Source organism: Pseudochaenichthys georgianus, chromosome 4, assembly GCF_902827115.2.
Source record: "Pseudochaenichthys georgianus chromosome 4, fPseGeo1.2, whole genome shotgun sequence".
In the NCBI taxonomy this organism is placed as follows: Eukaryota; Metazoa; Chordata; class Actinopteri; order Perciformes; family Channichthyidae; genus Pseudochaenichthys; species Pseudochaenichthys georgianus.
Genome location: NC_047506.1, coordinates 16058136 through 16076142, shown reverse-complemented (window position 1 = coordinate 16076142; position 18007 = coordinate 16058136). Strand labels below are relative to the sequence as shown.

Sequence of the window (18007 nt, the reverse complement as noted above, 5' to 3'; positions counted from 1 at the left end):
TGTGTGTGTGTGTGTGTGTGTGTGTGTGTGTGTGTGTGTGTGTGTGTGTGTGTGTGTGTGTGTGTGTGTGTGTGTGTGTGTGTGTGTGTGTGTGTGTGTGTGTGTGTGTGTGTGTGTGTGTGTGTGTGTGTGTGTGTGTGTGTGTGTGTGTGTGTGTGTGTGTGTGTGTGTGTGTGTGTGTGTCACAGTCACAGACATGATGATGAGGGAATGTCTGGGGGCCCACATCTGTTGACATTTTCCATCTGCCAGTCTGACTCTGGTTGCGTTTAATCAACCCCTCACAAAAACCACAACTGGCTTTTCTGGGAAGCCAAATAAGCAGAGGCAAATATTGTTTCTGAAAATGTGTAGCATTTTTTTTGATGGGCTACGGTAATGTGATGCATGGACTTATTAGGAGTCAGAGCAATGAAGGAAGATCATAAAGAACTGATGTTATTGTAGGCCTGCACTCAGTAGGATGTAGTATATTTGAAATGGTCGAAACTTCCTGGCACATTGCATCGCTCTATTATTGGCAGCCATCCCAATATGAACATAAGAAATACACCAAGAAGTAGGCTACTATTTAGCTGCCACCCCCAACAATCTTGCACAAAGTTCAGTTAGTAGTATTCCTAATTAATAAAGTAGGCCATAAACTTAAAAGAGAACAAAGTATTTCCATTGTAAAATATTAGATGAATGAATGGAAACACTGATAAAACAGCTGATTGAAGGATTAGTTGATCCGTGGATGATGTGATATGTTTTTTAGCTCTTCAAAAAGGACCACTGCAATCTACTGCTCTAAACTCCCAGCCAGATGGTGGCAGTCTTACGCACACCATTCATATTGCATGCCGCGAGTGAAGTAAGGAGAAGAAGCCGGAACCTAAGTAGTTGTTAGAACAAATGTTTCCGGACGACGTTATTTTGAGTGAAAACTCGTGGACAATTTGGCGTATTCGCGCTCTAAAAACATCATTCATTTCTTCGGCTTTATCGTTTAAAGCACAATGGCTGCCACAGGTCAGTGTTAGATGTATATTATATATTTACATAGATGTATAACTTAAGTAGTTGAGTCAGCCAAGCTAATGGATGTAGCTAAATGTAACAAAATTAGTCGTGCTAACCTTAACGTTAGCCTAAAGCTAACACAACAACCATTTAATAAATGTAATATGTCTAATCCCCATCCAACGAGTAACCTTTTTGCATATAGGAGTTACTTTATATCTGCATTGTTACACGTCAACAAGCTGTGCTAACTTGGCTATAATGTACAACTTGGTGCAATCGTTGATAAAACATTAATGTAATTGTCGCAGTATAAATATTGAGCAAAACTCCAAGTGCGTATGTTGTATTAGGAATGAACGAAGAGCCATTCAACGTCACATCGTTTTAAATTCACTTAACATATCGCCTTTCTTACAGGTGTTATTGGACGTTTACGTGTGCGTGTAGCTTGAGTTAGCACTTAATAACTTCGATCACTAATACACTTTAATTACTGATCTTCACACAGGCCCTAATAAGGACAACATCAGAGCTGGGTGCAAGAAATGTGGATATCGTAAGTAAAGTTTTTACACACAAATTCCATTATACAATACAAAAAGCTTTTGTGTGAATATTGTAGTAGTTTTATTCAGTCCAGTTAAATGTGCAATAGGCTTGTTAGAGTCAAAGTAGAGTTATATTCACTAATTCATTTGTTCCTGTTGCCGTGTTACATTTAATAAGTGGACATTTTTAAACGACAGCTAAAGACACATCTTTTTAGATTAGCTTTTTATTAGTAACCCCCCATTTTAAATGTTATTTTAGTCTTTATTATTTACCTACCTTTATTTTGTTTTATATATTGTATAGGTTTTAATCTTTTCATTTGTATTTGTATTTTCTGTTGTAATATGATATGTTCACTTTGTTTTATGGGGTTTTATATTATATTTTATATTGTTGCATCGACTCAGTTGTTTTGTGTCTTATCTGTCAGAGAGAAACCATTATGTATTTTATTTGTATTATCATACATTTTATAATTAAAAGTACCTCCTTGTGTCTATTAACCTGATAACATTGTATATGTTGCTGCATGTTCCTTTTAAAGTTGTTAACAAATAATCTGAGGGGAACTTCTTGTTTGGCTTGAACTTGTGATGTGTCATTTTGTAAAGCACTTTGAGCTGCACGTGTTGTATGAAAGGTGCTATATAAATAAAGCTTTATTATTATAAAATATAAGCAATACAATAATCCTGATGTTCTTTTCATGGTTCTTCATCTATTCTCTCTTACATGCATTTTTCAGCGGGCCATTTGACTTTTGAATGCCGAAACTTTGTCAGAGTCGACCCCCAGAAAGACATTGTCCTGGATGTGAGCAGCACCAGCAGCGAAGAGGAGAGTGAAGACGATGTTCCTGTTCAGCGCACTGAGAAGCTTGGGCGTAGCAAAGGTACCACTCTAGGTTTTTCACACAGTCAGTAATGTAATAAAAAAAAAACGACAATACTATGAATTTGATTTTATCTATGTCTTTAAAACCTGTTAGGGCACAAGCCTGTGTTTCAGGTCTCAGGCTCGAAAATGACATTCCCAGAACAAATGACCACATCTTCCCTTCTAAAAGGGTTAAATTAATAATCTTTTTTCTCAAAGTAATGATAAACCTGTGAGTTGGATGTAGAAGAGTCAGAATCAATATAGATGTTTTTTATTTTAAAGAAAATTCAGATTGAACATGGTAAAAAACTGTAAATTATAGTGTCCGTCCAAAAAATATGTTGTACTTATAGTGAAAACTAACCTTGGATGATGGGTTAGTAGACTAAAAGCTTTAGGAATCCAAAGTACAACATATAATAAGTACCCTGTATCAAGATTGATATGTAAACACATATTTCCAAGGCACTCCTTTATAATTATTGGGATAAACAGGTTTTAAATCATTCCAATGTATACTATAGGACAGTAACCAAAAATATCCTTAAGATATGAATGAACAACACAAATAAAATAAGTTACATTAATTTGTTATTGGCTATGGTAGGTTATTGGTTATGTTCACATACTTATTTGATTACATCCACTTGTCTAAGATGACAACAGAGACTTTCGACCCAAAACCAGCTGTTGACTTGTGGGTGCAAGCAGCTAATCGCAGACTCAACCAGAGAGAAAGTAGTAGGCCTACATCATCAGCTACCATGTCTGACAGAGAGGAAGACAGTGAGGAGAACAGTCAGGAGGGTAGTGATGACAGCTTGTAGGATTACTGGTCGTGCTAATGTTGTCTTGTGTTCACCTCTGCATGTGTGTTCTGTGTTCACCTCTGTGTGTTCAGTGCCGTGTGTCTGGCAAATAAAGTCAAGACCCCCTCAAAAGTTACGGTTTATTTCATTTTAAGGATGAGCACCAAGCAACATCTCCAGGTGCTCCTTTGAGAACCAGGGCAAAAAAGTTATGTGCACCCCTGGATATTTGACCTTTTTAATAATAATAATTCCTTACATTTATTATAGCGCTTTTCCAGATGCTCAAAGCGCTTCACAAATACACATTACACATATCATACATGCAATGGTCATGTACTGTGGACAATACCCACAGGAGCAAGTTCAGGTGAAGTGTCTTGCCCAAGGACACAACGGCTTTACAGACGCAGCAGCGGCGGGTTTCACCACTTGATCTGATGATCATTGCACAGCGCACTGCGCCACACCGTCCATCTTCACGCCTCGAAGTCATCAAGGCGCTTTTACAAGTACACATTGGTATTATACATGTACTGTGGACAATACCCACAGGAGCAAATCCGGGTGAAGTGTCTTGCCCAAGGACACAACGGCCTGACGCAGTAGCGGCAGGAGCGGGTTTCGAACTGGAGTTCCCCAGCACCCCCCTTGATCTGATGATCAGATGCACAGACCACTGCGCCACCCGTCCCATTTTTTTAGACAGATTTAGCAAAAAAAAACTCTTCTCGGGCCATTTGGGTGGATTTTCCTTATCTCTTGCCCCCCTTCTTCGATTTTGACATGTGACATCTCTTTCTGACCGTTGGAGCCAATAGAATCCAAGGGAAATCGTCCTGCACACACTCATGTTAAAAAAAAAAAAAGTGTCGTCTCTGCGCATGCTAGCTTGCAGCAGAGGGGGAAAATATCGCTGCTCTGATATAAAGCTACGGAAAAGCTGTTTTATTGCTTATGGATTATCAGAAATCATTCAAAGGGGACACAGACACATTGGATTAAGCTATGGATTAACTACAGCATCGTTTTTATCGTTTTAATGCCATTGAAGACCAGTTTAGACCAGTCAAAGAAGAAGGTAAGCCATGTTAGCGTTGTGGGCTACCTAGCGCCACTTGTTTTGATGTACGTTTTTGATAACGTCGCGAGTTTGTATCTTTCAGTGTTGAGGTGGGCAGCGTTAGATTCTGTGTCTCCTTGCGATCATAAACGATGTGTTGGATGTGCACCTAGGATAAGTAGTAAGGGAGCTAGGAGTGATTATCGGTGCAGTAATAGGTTAGCATTTTTCGCTCGGGGGGTCATTTAGATGCTTCTTATGAGACTTGTGTTTTGTTTTGGTAAAAATGGTTTGTATCGTCAGTTAGCTGAGATTATTCCCGTTCATCTGGTATAACACACTAATAGGTTCTTAAATATTATGATCCCCTGAGACACAGTGTCGTGAACAACCTTGGGGCTTAACAGGTTAAGAAACTATGGGAAAGAGTAAAACCAATATGCAGTCTTACACAAAGGTGTTCTTGGGGGTTGATGTATAACGTTTAGGGATGCTCCGATCGCTAATTTTGGGGATGATCGCTGGAATCAGTATCGGCCGATGCCGATCGAGTGGGCGGGGGCTCTGGGGATCTTCCATTTAAAGCAGTGGTTCTCAAACTTTTTCTGCCATTCCCCACTTTGAACAGGTGGGCCTTTTCAAGCCCCACCTATCGTGAGCTACTTTTACTCCTCTCTTTTTAGTTTTTTGCAGTGTATATATTTAGCACATTTTAACATTATTATATGCTTACCTTTAACCTTTGTGTGCTGTTTGGGTCTGTGGGACCCGTTTTCAGTGTTTACTAAAAGAACATGTATGCAATTTAATTATTTGAACCTGCTTTATTTTAAATGTTGAAGTGAAATACATCAATCTCTGTTGCCCCTTTCACACCAGCGCCTTTTCAGCTCCGGCTCGGAGCTAGAGCCTGAAAAGCGCCGGGTTTTCCTGTTCACACCGCAGCGGCGTCGGCTCTTAGCTCCGGAATCCGCTTCATTTCCAGCTCCAAAAAAATTGTCGGTCCAGAGGCAAGAGCTTTGGAGCTAAGAGGCGACGTCGCTTACGTCGAGGCCTGCAGGAAACTAAACCCACCTCCCCTGAACATGGGTCGACTGTTATGCCTGCCTACAAGCAGTAGTGCCTATAAACACACTTTATAAAGTCAGGCAACACTAACCAGGCTTCGTGTGATTCTGTTTATTTGTACCTTACTTTGACCATCCGTTCACTGTTATCGATCATTGTAGAGAGAGGCAGACGTGTTGTTTTGTATTATTGCAGCTATCGGATGCAAGTAGTCAGTTTAGCTTCGGTTGCTATGCTAACATCACCCGTTTTATACCAGAGAAACTTTCATAACAGCGTTGTGATACCAAACAGTGTCAATTCAGACTGACACACATTCACTTAGGCTAAGGGGAACTGGGGATATGCATCAGCTGCTTGTGTGAGTCGGACAGTGAATACTTTAGAGCGGCCGCTGCAGTGTGAGCTAACCGGGAGCTAACGGGGAGAATAAACTCCTGTGGAAGAGCAGCCAGCACTGCAGTGGTCGGTAAATGCTGCAGAAACACATTAATAAACAATGAACCACGGCACTCTGGAGCAAAGTATAAGGTTGGAGAAGTCGTTATTCAATTTATTCTGGCTTCGTGTGATTAAAAGCAACACGATCATCGACCCGACGCAGTTGTTGTTGTTGTGAGCTGCCGTTGGGGAGCAAATCAGCGATGTAAACGGTGACGTCATGACGCAGCAGGGGCAGCTCTGGGGCGCCAGTGGGCGGTGTGAACAGAGCGGGAGCTGAAAAGGAAAACCGGAGCTGAACCAGAAAAGCTCCCGCTCGGAGCTAGAAACTGAAAAGCGCTGGTGTGAAAGCCGCATTTGAGCACCAGATGAATTTATGGATACAGCTCTCAACACTCAGACGAAAGGGAGCTGTCTACTTTTCAATAATCCAAACATCTTTAAAATATGATCAACCAATAACAAATCCTTTGAACTTGTTTATTCTTATCTTATGTTACCTAGTTATTTATGCATATTTTACTAATCACTCCCCTTTTAAACTGTTTTTTTTATTTTTTCACTGTCCTATACTCAGGGTTGGGAGGGTTACTTTGTAAATGTAATCAGTTACTGAATACTGAATACATGGCTCTGAAAGTAATCCGAACGTATTCAGATGACTTTTAGAATACTTTGTCTTTTTCCATAACAGATGGGTATGTTTTGGTGCACAGGAGACACGTATTTTACTGTTTTAATGGTTTATCAAGAGCACAAACACAACATCTTGGTGTCATTCTGGACAGCTCTATCTGCACCCCAAACATCACCCGGACTGCATTCTTTGTACTGTCTTAAAACTTTCCTTAGAATATGTTATGAATTGTAAGGTGTCCTTGAGTGCTTTGAAAGGCGCCCCTAAATAGAATGAATTATCATTATTTATTATTATTATCTGAAACGATGTAATAACTTTTAAAACTTTTTCCAGTCACTTGCCCCATGCATTCAGCAGCAGCAGGCCATTCACTTTGATTTTATCCCGTTATGAAATGTCATCATTTCGGCAATAAAGAAATGATACATAAACGTTATCTTGCACATTTTATCTAACCATCTCCGTTTCTAACTTTCAATATATTTTGTGTATATATTTTGTGTATATATATATAAGTGTCACGGTTAAACTCCTTTATTATGAAGTGGTGAGGTGCCGCGTGCGTGCGGTGGGCTGCTGGCTCTGGCATAGGTGGACTTTCACAGCGCCGGTACCGCATCCGCCACCGCAAACACCCGTTGCGAGTCTCCGGCTGTAACAGAACACTACCGCCCGCGAGGACCAAGGTTCGATTCCGGCCTGAGGTCCAAAACATTTATTTAAAAAATAATAATCTCCCGTTCATCGCGTCCATTCGCGACCCACCTATCACATCTCTGCGCCCCACACTTTGAGAAACGCTGATTTAAAGTGATGTTTAAAACTCAGTTAATGGGGCTCATTCACTGGCGCTTCCACAAACAACAGCCAACATAATTATTACATTCAAATGAAGTACATCATTCAAGTTTACATTAACTTTGGAAAATGAGCGGAAGTGCTCTCTTTTCCTCTCCCCCTCTCTCTCTCTCCCTCCCCTGACAGCCGGTCCCTATCCGTCTCGTGCAGCTCACGGATCCACAGAGAAAAGTGTCACGTATTTTACGTCATGTGATCGGCTCTCCTGATCGGCCTTTATAGAGAGCACCGATCGATCGGCAGAGAGTGAATATCGGCGGCCGATCGATCGGAGCATCCCTAATAAAGTTCATAAACACAAATACATCAGTGGATATGGGATGCTGGGTCTTCTGCTTACTTATCATATTGATTTTGGTGACAGTACGTGAATGAGTTGAAGTGGTTAAAGTCTCAATCCAGATTTTCCAGATGTCTTGCACGCCTTTTATGAGAAGCTTGTATTCCAGTAAAATTGCATTAACCATTTTGTCTCCAAATGTGTGTAGGTTCCCATGATGACAGCAAAGATGGTAGAAAAGGAAGACACAAACTGAAGAAGAGCAGCGACCGAAAGTCAAGAAAGAGGTAACTTCGAATGTCCACACTGACCCTAAAAATCACTGTTAAATACTTGTTTGGTTTGTTGTTGTTGATTGTTGTGGCCATCAGACTTTGAAGCTATTTTAACTTTTATAAAGTGCATTCATTTACCTCTTTTTTTTCTTTCTGGTGATGAGTTGTGTATTTATGAATCAGTGAAATAAGCCATCAATAAGATATCATTTTTAACACTGTTCAGAAATCTGAGATGCTTTCATACTAATTGCTCATTTTAATTGGTTAACATTGTCATTTTTTATACTTTTCCACAAGATCAAACTCTTCGAGTGATGACGCAACAAAGAAAAAGAAGAAACGCAGTACTTCCTACTCCTCATCTGATGAAGAGCAAAGTGGAAAGAAAAAGAAAGTGAAAAGCCAGAAGAAGAAAAGCAAGAAGAGCAAAAAGGAACATGGGAAAAGTAAAAAGAAACAGAAGAAGAGGAAAGAAGCATCGTCCTCCTCTTCTTCTTCTTCTACCAGTGAATCCTCTGACACTGACTGAGGCAGCTGAACTGTGCGGTGTCTGGAGGTTCAGCTAAAAATGTCTTCAGTCCACAAAAAGGGTTCTTTGCTGACATTTTGTAAATGCACCTAATCTTGTGAAATACAGTGTCCATAACAGAGGCAAGTATTTAAATGATAAGTTAGAGACTGGAATTGTTTTGGGTTCTCTGAAGCATTTTGGAGAACATGTAGAAACCCAAAGGACCATGATTTTATACAGTGTTTCCTTGTCCTTCCTCTGTCAGACTTCATTTGACAGTGACAAGCGTTAAAAGAAATCTTAAAGCACACTGTACAGTCTTCTGTGATTTATATTACTGAAAATGTTTGGTTATCATGTCCTATTAAGAGTTATAGGTCAGAGGAAATGCTGGGATACCTTTAGTAAAAAACCTTCTGGATGATGTCCTTTTAGTTTTCTTTTCTTTTACACATTTTCTTCCTTTTGGAAATTGTACCAACATTTTTTTTTTAAGTCAGACCTGATTTGACATGATTCAAATGGCTATGGGTAAAAATGCCGTAAACTCAGTTTAAACAATAATCATTCAATTCATTTTTTTGTCACCAGCAGTTGAATCACTGCCCAACATCACAGATAAAAAAGTTGTATTTGTCTAGTGTATAATTGCTGAAAAGTTAATTACTGTACGTTTTCTTCGGTGACTGTATAGAACAATAAAACTCTTAGAAGTTGTTGGTTGCTGTTAATATGTAAAAAGAATGACTTCCAAAGTTATTTCCAAAAACATTGATGCGTGTGGATTTTGGGAACTGTCCTTAACTGAACTTGTTTTATGCAGCTTTATTTCCTGTAAAACAATGACAAATGTGGTTCTCCCTATTAAGTGTATTTTTTTTTGTAATAAAAATATATATGGTTGTATACATAATCGTATTATTAAACTATATAATTACATTTTGATATCTTCCATGGTTAAGGAGCAGATCGAGTTATTTCCTGCAGAGGGCAGCAACATACCTTCTATTGGGAAGAAGGACAATGATCAAAAATAATCATTATACTGTAAAACACTGGGAAAAAAACTTGTGGCTTTGTACAATTAACATATTTCAGCAAGTTATAATTTAATGACTACAAAATGATGTCTGTTATTTATCACAACTCATTCAGCTCATTTTATACAGTTCTTCAAAAAAGGAGATACACTGGAATGTAAACGGCAGAACATGTCTAAGCTAGTCTTTTAACTTATTTTTATTGTTATACAAAAGAATATTGTCTGACAGAAAACCCCACAATAACTCACAGCATCTCTCTTTTACTCCACCTAGTGGTCATGGTGTTAATATTCAGTGACTGAATCCTATATTGTAGTAACAATACTTACTGACATTTGATTGATTTCCCCCGACCTTTATGAAAACACAGAAGCTGCTGATGGTGGCTAAGGCACCTTAAATCTCACTTACAGTAAATGTTGGGGGAGGGGGATGTTTGATGAGAACCGCCTGTCATAAGTATAACAACTCCGAACCAAGTATGCTTTAGCCGATAACATATTTCCCTACCCACACAGATATGTACAAAAAGTCAACGCAGGTGCAGGTAACCCTTATGAGTCATCAATTTACATTAATTATTGCTTCCATTCCAGGCTCTCAGTATCACCGCAAAGACATGAAACTGCATAAAGAGCCACATATATTACAAGCCAAGAATATTTGGAAGCCGTTGTGTTTTATTCAATCGGGGCTGTGTAACAGATTTATACCCTCGCCATTAATTTAATTTGCCTTAGGGAAGAGGATACCTGTTTAAACATCTGCAACAAACTGAAAGCCACGTGCATGCTTATCTTATCTTTTTGAGGTCCAGAGGGCAGATTCATCAAATACACATCAAAACTAAGCTGCTCCTGACAGCTTAGGTAGGGGACGATTCTGGGAATGGGGACTGTGCGATTTCTGATTCCTGTTGGAGAGGATGGAATTTATTACACACCTCAAGCCCATGTTTTCACTCACGTTTGGAAAGGAAGGAAAACCTCCACAGGAATCTGGAGAGAATCTCATTAGGTTGCATCTACAGACATAAACCTCTTCTATAAAGCATGTTACAAAGAAACAGTGAGATCACACAGCAATCCAGAGCAATTATTGGTAAGCACCAAAGGTACATTTAAATCAGGCATACAAATAACACAAGAGGATCACTAGGCCTATAATAAAAAGGCCTAAAGCTAGAAATACCAGTACAATTATGCACCTATTGTTCAACACATTAATGCTTCGTATGAATACAGCTGATGAAGGCTTTAGTGAAGTGTTACAAAAGAAACTTGGAGATAGAGAAACTTCATAATTGCCCAGATGGTAAGAGGACAACACAATACAGAGGAGCAAATGAAGTCAAAGGAGTGCTGCCATGTGCAGCCACAGTAACAAGCCATAATGCTGTTTGTATAAAACAACAACTAGATTTCTCTCTTTTCATCACCTCATTGGCTTTTATTGGGCCTGTTGGGCTGTAGGAAAACGGCAAGTAAATGGGACTCCACTCAGCCATTTAAATGAAAATAAGATGGTCAATGTCATCTTCAAGAGAGTTTAACTGCAGGAGAACAGCAATTCAGCCTCCATGTAAACATCTTTTAGGCACTGAATTCAAACTAAGTCGAAATCCTCTTCGAAAAATAGCTGACCAGAATGACCCCATTGGGGTAAATGATCACCATTTGCATAAGGTGTTTTTTTTTTTTAAATGTGTTTCTATAACTTTAGTTGCTCAGTTTCAGCATTCTGTGTGCAGCCTGATATCCTCTGTGCTGGTGTCTGTTTTTAACCTTTTCTGGGCTTTTCAGCACACATGCTCTTTTTTTTCCAGCAACGCCCTGCTTCTCATTCACACACTTACATTCATTCAACCTGGGAGCGGCCCAGTACAACCACAGTCTCCTGCTGAAGCTCTGCTGGAGATACAGTTAAATGCTTGGCTCAATCGCACCTCAGTGGTATATCTGTTGGAGGATTCAGCCAGGGAATTCAAACCTGCAACCTTTTGGTTATGAGCCTGCTTCTCTTAACCTTAAGGCCACCACCTCTACACAGCCCTAACCCTAAGCATAACATCTTCCCAGAAATAAAATCAAAATCCCTTATGCTGCACTTTGGTGGGAACAACCCAAGCTGAGAGATGGCGCCGGTTTTGCGTCTGTAACCACTGTTGAAATATTATTTCAGAGGCAAGCCGTTCCCGCATCTTGGAGCACGGTGAGCAGAGCACTTGAAAAACGCATTAGGGCCAAGGGGCAAGTTGGAGGCTATACATTTGCTACCAATTTAGTTCCTGCATCTTAGATGTTGTGCTTCTCGTCCTTTGTTGGCCCAGAAAGCAGGCCTAATGTCTTAAATGACCTCTAGGATAAATAGACAGCAGGCTACATGACCCCAGCCGTCAGAATCGGAGGCTGTAATAAATACTGCATCGCTTTACAGGAAGCGTATTCGACATTCTCACAAAACCTGCAGGGAAAGAAAAAGAGGGGGCGAACGGGGTGAGTCTCTGTTCACCGCTCTCTCTTTGGTCAGAACCTTTTTTCCTGAGGTCTGTTATTACCGGCCTGGGTTCCCATTTAGAGTGGAGCTTGTCCATATAAACCTTGAGGTTTTGAGGCATCGCTGGACTGACTGGGTGGCTTTCACCAGGGAATTAGCACAGGGTCGCATTGGATCACGATCAGTAGGCCCTCTACGGCTAACCTGTGTTGGACCAGGCTTCCTGTGGAGATGGTGGTGGTGAGGACAAGTTTCCTGGCTCTGGAATATGGGTCAGTCAGAATCCAGGATGTGTAGACCTCAATTCTGTAAATCATGGATCCTCCTGATGCTTTTCTACTTACTGTATCATTTCTAAATCATATTAATCACCATTTTCTCGATTAACCGTGATGAAGTCTCTTAAGGCCAAGCTTTTCCCCCTCATTTTTATAGCTGGAAGTCAAGTGTGTCAAATATATTCAGTACATCCACATAGTGTGCAATATAAAAACATGTGTTGAAGTCACTTATGACTTGACAAATTGCATTAATAGTGTATCAATATAATATGATTTTATACCTCAATTACATTCGGCAAGAAAGCACAGTGACGTAGATGATGTTGATGTCATTGATGTTTTCTTTAATTGCAAATTCTTCCTTAAAAATACACTTAAGGGATTAATCTGAAAGAGATGGTGGCATTTGAAACAGCTTTATGTACCATTAAATGTTTTTTCTTAATTGCTTCTTCAAGCACCACATAAACTTTCTGTTGAGCTCACACTTCTTTATTATGGTATTATAAGTTATGTACTGGGTCATCATTTTGGCAAAAAGGTTAAACCCAACGCCATATCGTACCCTGCTGTTTATTGTTGCCAGGAGCCAGGACTTTATTTTATAATGTTACTAAATATATCCATGACTATAATGTGACTATTGCAGTCTGAACTAAATGGATTTTATTTTATTTCTTTTCATGCAATGAATTTGTCTTCACCTTCCATCTTTCATAGCAGGTATTGTTTTCACCCTAGTATCATATTTAGAACACCATCAATTGTGGTGCAGGTGCACACCATCCATGGCAATCTTGCTACCTATAGTTGCACTCCTAAGCAGCTCAGCTCAGAAGACCCCAGTGTTGACTTCCTCCAGACCCAATCCACCTGTCCCACTGAGCTCCAGAAGGTGGCAGGATTGGCACTGCAGACAACGCAGCAGCAGAAAAAAAGAATTCCCACCCACCCAACAGCTTCAGCACCACAGCGCCTTTCCTCTCCACTCCTTGAATGACGATAGACTTTTTACATGTCCTTAACATCAGACACATGTGGCTTTTTCAAAGACAACCGACATGGTGTCATCTCTGTGCTGGGGAACATCTGCTCACTTTTCTCTGGTTTTAGTGTTCTTTCCACTCCACATTTATTTGGAAAGTGTCGTGTGCCTTTGCTTTGTTCTGTGGGGGGTTGCTGTCCCTTTGTCTGAAAGAGACATCAAACAGGGCCAGAGGGGCACACGATGGTTGGAATATGAACAAGATGGTTATTTGTTGTCCTCTTACATCGTCCTCGCCTTGGCTCTCTTTTTCTTGTTTTCTTTTGACGGAAAACTTAATCATAAGACAGAAGAAAAAAGATACTTGGACTTAATGACCTGGACATGTCATCACTTTTTTTGACAGATGTTTACAAATGTTTTCACAGTCTGTGTTAACAGACACATACAATCTGTCAAAAAGGTTTTTTGTTTTTACTAAAGATACATTATATATTTGTCCCAAGCATGTTATGGTATAGGTTTTTAGTTTCTGTTGTTGACAGTCAAGCTTAGTTATACCACTTACAATTTTGTTTGTAATACCTGTTCCTTCTTGGGTTACAAAAAATGAAAACAATTGACCTTTTTTTAATTGAATTGAATTGAAAGATATCATTATATACACAGTATATATATATATACATATTTTTAGGAGGTCAAGGGATCACATTAGGGTAAAAGAATGAAAATCCACAGAAAAATGCCCTCTGGTGGTTTTGAATGTTAATTCCTAGCTGCTAAATGAGGTAAATGAAGAAAGCAATAGTGAGGAAGAAATATACATAAATAATCAATGTAGTCTTTTTTTCCTTTTGAAAAGTCTACCTCACAATACATTCAAACTCTTAATGATAGCAAATAATGCCTTTGCTGTGGCTAAGAGAAATATTCATAAATGAGATGAACAATTACCTGAAGGTAAAGGGCATTGCGATATGTATACCACGTGGAGCAGCGTTTTATGATCTGCTATACCGAATTGTTTCTTCTAAAGTATGGTATCTGACCCATAAGGTACTAAAAGTTCCCTAAGCAAAATGAACAGACGTCTGTAATTGTCTAGGTAGTAGGGTGTGTTAGTAAGATTGCAAAAGAAGAAAGAAGAACTGGCACTAAAAGAAGGAGGAGGAACGCCTATTAGACAGTGGGAGAAAATAAGTCCTGTGTGGGTGTGTTTCGTGTGTGCTTGCTTGCTTGCTTGCTAACGTTTTATTGAAAGGATCAATTATTAATTCAGGCCTATGAAGAGCTATGCTTTCAATTCTGAACATCAATGTAGCTTAATATTCTGGCAATTAATTGTTATTAATTCTGGGCTTATCATCTTTTTCTCTCTTTGCAATATCACAGAAAGCAGCTCTTTAGGAACATCCTGGTGGTTCGCACAGAGAAGGCTGGTTTGTCCTCAACCTCAGGAGGCTTCTTCTATCAAACATGGCACCGTAAGAAAAGACCACTACTTTAAAGTCGTACGTCAGTCTTTATATGAGCTTAAGGGAAAACTAAAGCATACAGTGTTATTAATGCAAAGCATACATACATCCATACTGATCCATCACTGTGCCCAGACCTTCAGCTTACATCCACCCTGCACCACCTACAAGTTAAGAGCTGAAGCTTATAAGAAAACAAGTCTATTACAAAATCCATGTTCTTTATGGTGCTTTCCATAAGACCCAAAAGATGAAGTTTCACCAGTTGTCAGTCGAGAGAAAAGTTGATATTGACGGTTTTATTGAACTTTAAACCAGCAATTGACAAAGCAATAGCTCAACAAAATTCACTTTTTAGCGGTTACGGAGCTTTCAATCACCAAAGTTGCTTTTGGGGAATTCCTCAGCAGAGGATCATCATCTGATACATAAAAAACTTCAGAACGAAGACTGCAGCGAAGAGGGTTTTGTCATTCTGTTCAATCTGTAAATGAATAACTCTCATGACATTTGCATCACATACAGGTTGCAGTTATTTTAGGGACTGTTCTTTTATGATCTGATGACCATGTCCATGCCCTCCAAAAGCAGCAAACATAATAATAATACCGTTCTGTGATCTTACACAGCTAACATTAAGGTTTGGTTAGGTTTAGAGAACGATTAGGGTTTGAGTTAGAATATCAACTTGGTTTAAGTTGTGTAAATATCCTGTTTGGGGTTCAAATGAATACTTAAATAATGTAAGGGGATGTTCATTATCACTGTTACAATAATAACCATGTGGTTAAGCTCAGGGAACACATGTGTTCATACTGTAGGAAGCAGTGTTGAAGGTTACAAAGTTGCAGCCATGTTCAGAAATCCAATCTTCTTTTCAACCTGGTGACCTGACAGTGCGGGATGCATTTAATCATACAATATTGAGACACTATTTTAAAGTTGAATAAACACTCACAATGGTTTTACCAGACTTATTTACTTAAGAAATAGCAAAGTTGCCATTCTGCGCCCACAAAGCTCCTTGGAAGCTTACTGTTTCTTGAAAGCTTTTACCTTGATTGAGGCGTTTGATCACAGAAATAAGAAGCATGCCGACTGAATGCACTTGCATTCAATACTTGTGTGAAGTTTCTAATTGCCAGTGAATACCGCTCAACAACCTGTTTTTTAGGTCAAAGCTAGAGTATTGTCATTTTTCATTCATGACTTCAAACAAACCTGTTGTAAAATTGGTTAGAAGCATAGCCACAGAGACGGTGGTAACTAGAGATGTTTTCTCAGTAATTCCCTCCTGGATTTGGGTAAAACCACGCCTGCAGCGCATGGGAAAGGCAGTTCACAGCAACAGTGAGAAAGGGAAGAGGAAAGTGTGAGAGACAGAGATAATAAAGAGACTTGAAAGAAAAAAAACATGAAAGAGTGGAGCGAGAGAACAGATGATAAAGGGTCAACGAGGGACTGAGTGAGTGTGGTAAAAGTGATGGAGAGATTCACTTTAAAACAGATAAAAACATCAAGACAACATTAATCATTTAGATTTTTTTTATTAAATATCTGCAACAGCATTATTTAAAAATATATAATCACTTTTGTTGCTTTTAAAGGTCACCTATTATGCAAAATCCACTTTGTCATGTCTTTTATACATAAACATGTGTCCCCTCTGTGTAAAGAGATTCTGAAAGTTTCAGGAAAAAAGATTGGCTCACTTTTTTGTCCTGATCCATCTATATAAAAACCTGTCTGAAAATGAGCTGATCAGATCTTGTTCACTTTGTGATGTCATAACTATTTGTTGGCTTGTGTACCCATTAGCCAATAACTAACCAAGGTAACCGTCTATATATATAATAAAACAATACAATGAAAACCCATTTAGTGTCTGATGCAAAGGATATGCTTGCATAATAGATGTATGAGGTGCTGAGCACTGTTTCACATAAGATAATACTTGACTCTTAAACACTATGATACACAGATATCTATATACTGTATAACCAAAACATTTTTTCAACCCCTTTTAAAAGACTATGGTTTGTACTGAGAGTTAATACAATCATCACCCTGTTTCCAAATGTGATTGATCCAGTTATAGTCCAGCAAGAGCTTTGACAGTTTTTTCTAAGTCATTTGATACAGAATTGTAACTCTTTATGGCTATCATGAAAACATGAAACGTGTGACTTATATATGTAAAGCTTTTACCGATTAAAAATATCCCCTTCCAGCTGCCAAGTGTCATGTTTTCTCTTCCACTGCGGTGATTAAAAAGAAAACCACTGTGAATTGAAAGTGAACCAAAGAACCTTCAAATTATTGAGCTCCTGACTTTTCCACTTCATGTGTCACCTGGGAAATAATAACACAGATATCAGATTACCAAAAGCACTGTGCGGAGAAGGAAACATATACAAACACCTCCTTAACTATATTAATCTGAAATGACTCTTCGTGCTAATAACTAAGAAATTATTGCACTAACTTGGAAATGTGAGGGTTGAGATGTCCAGGTGCCAATTAAGTGCTGATGTGGGGAGAATGTGGGTGGACTTATTGCAAAAGGCTTCCTTCCATGTACAGTATGTGACCCACTTTGAGAAATGTTATTTATTAAACCATTGATGAAGCTTTGCGTCGGGATATTGCTCACCCTGCCAGTGTTCTTTTTTCATCAATGACAGCCTTGCTGCACATTATTCCGCCTGTTACACGGCTAAACACTAAGTAGGCATAACTTTTGATTTATAATGATTTTATTTATTTGAAATTATCTTATTGCTTTCGATAAGAGAAATATTCCGTTCCAATGCCTACAAATGACGGGAACTGTCCATGTCTGTCCACACTTTCTTTTCCATTAACCTTTAACCACTGCCTCTTTCCTCCTCTTGCACTCTTTTCTATACTTTACTTGGGACAGTTTAGCAATCATGAAACTGACTATCCACAAATATAATAATGAATATTCAAAAGGTATTCCACTGTGTTTTCTGATTTCCAGCGTTCTGCTCGCGAAAAATAGCAGACCTCTGAAATGTATAAATTGATCAGAATCAGAATTGAGTATTTAACTTACCAATGTAATGGACAGGAAATACACTGGGAAATGACAGACCTCCGCCAATTCCAAATGCCCTATCTCGCATTGTAAAGTGAGAAATTATATGTGTGTCCGCTCTGTGTTTCAGATCTGCTCCAAAGTTGAATGTATTCTGCCTTGGCTAATGGTCCAATCTTCTACTACGTTTCATGAAAATTCAGCCACTATTGCCCGTCATCCTGCTAAAGAAAAAAAGAAAAAAAGACCAAACCAAAAAAGAAAACTTCCTTGGAAGGT

At 39.1% G+C, this 18007-nt stretch overlaps 1 protein-coding gene across 1 annotated transcript; it reads left to right on the top strand.

Moving 5' to 3' along the window:
- The first annotated feature begins 856 nt into the window (after positions 1-856).
- On the top strand, positions 857-9326 carry srek1ip1 (SREK1-interacting protein 1). Its single transcript, XM_034081083.2, has 5 exons — positions 857-1014; positions 1517-1564; positions 2306-2452; positions 7807-7885; positions 8174-9326. The coding sequence occupies exons 1-5, from the start codon at positions 1002-1004 to the stop codon at positions 8403-8405; spliced, it is 519 nt and encodes a 172-aa protein (XP_033936974.1). The 5' UTR covers positions 857-1001; the 3' UTR covers positions 8406-9326.
- Positions 9327-18007: the final 8681 nt, after the last annotated feature.

Excerpts from the sequence above, each read along its gene's own strand:
- srek1ip1 (XM_034081083.2), top strand. Across the intron at positions 1,565-2,305 it reads GTGCAAGAAATGTGGATATC|CGGGCCATTTGACTTTTGAA; the intron begins GTAAGTAAAGTT and ends TGCATTTTTCAG. Across the intron at positions 2,453-7,806 it reads GAAGCTTGGGCGTAGCAAAG|GTTCCCATGATGACAGCAAA; the intron begins GTACCACTCTAG and ends AAATGTGTGTAG.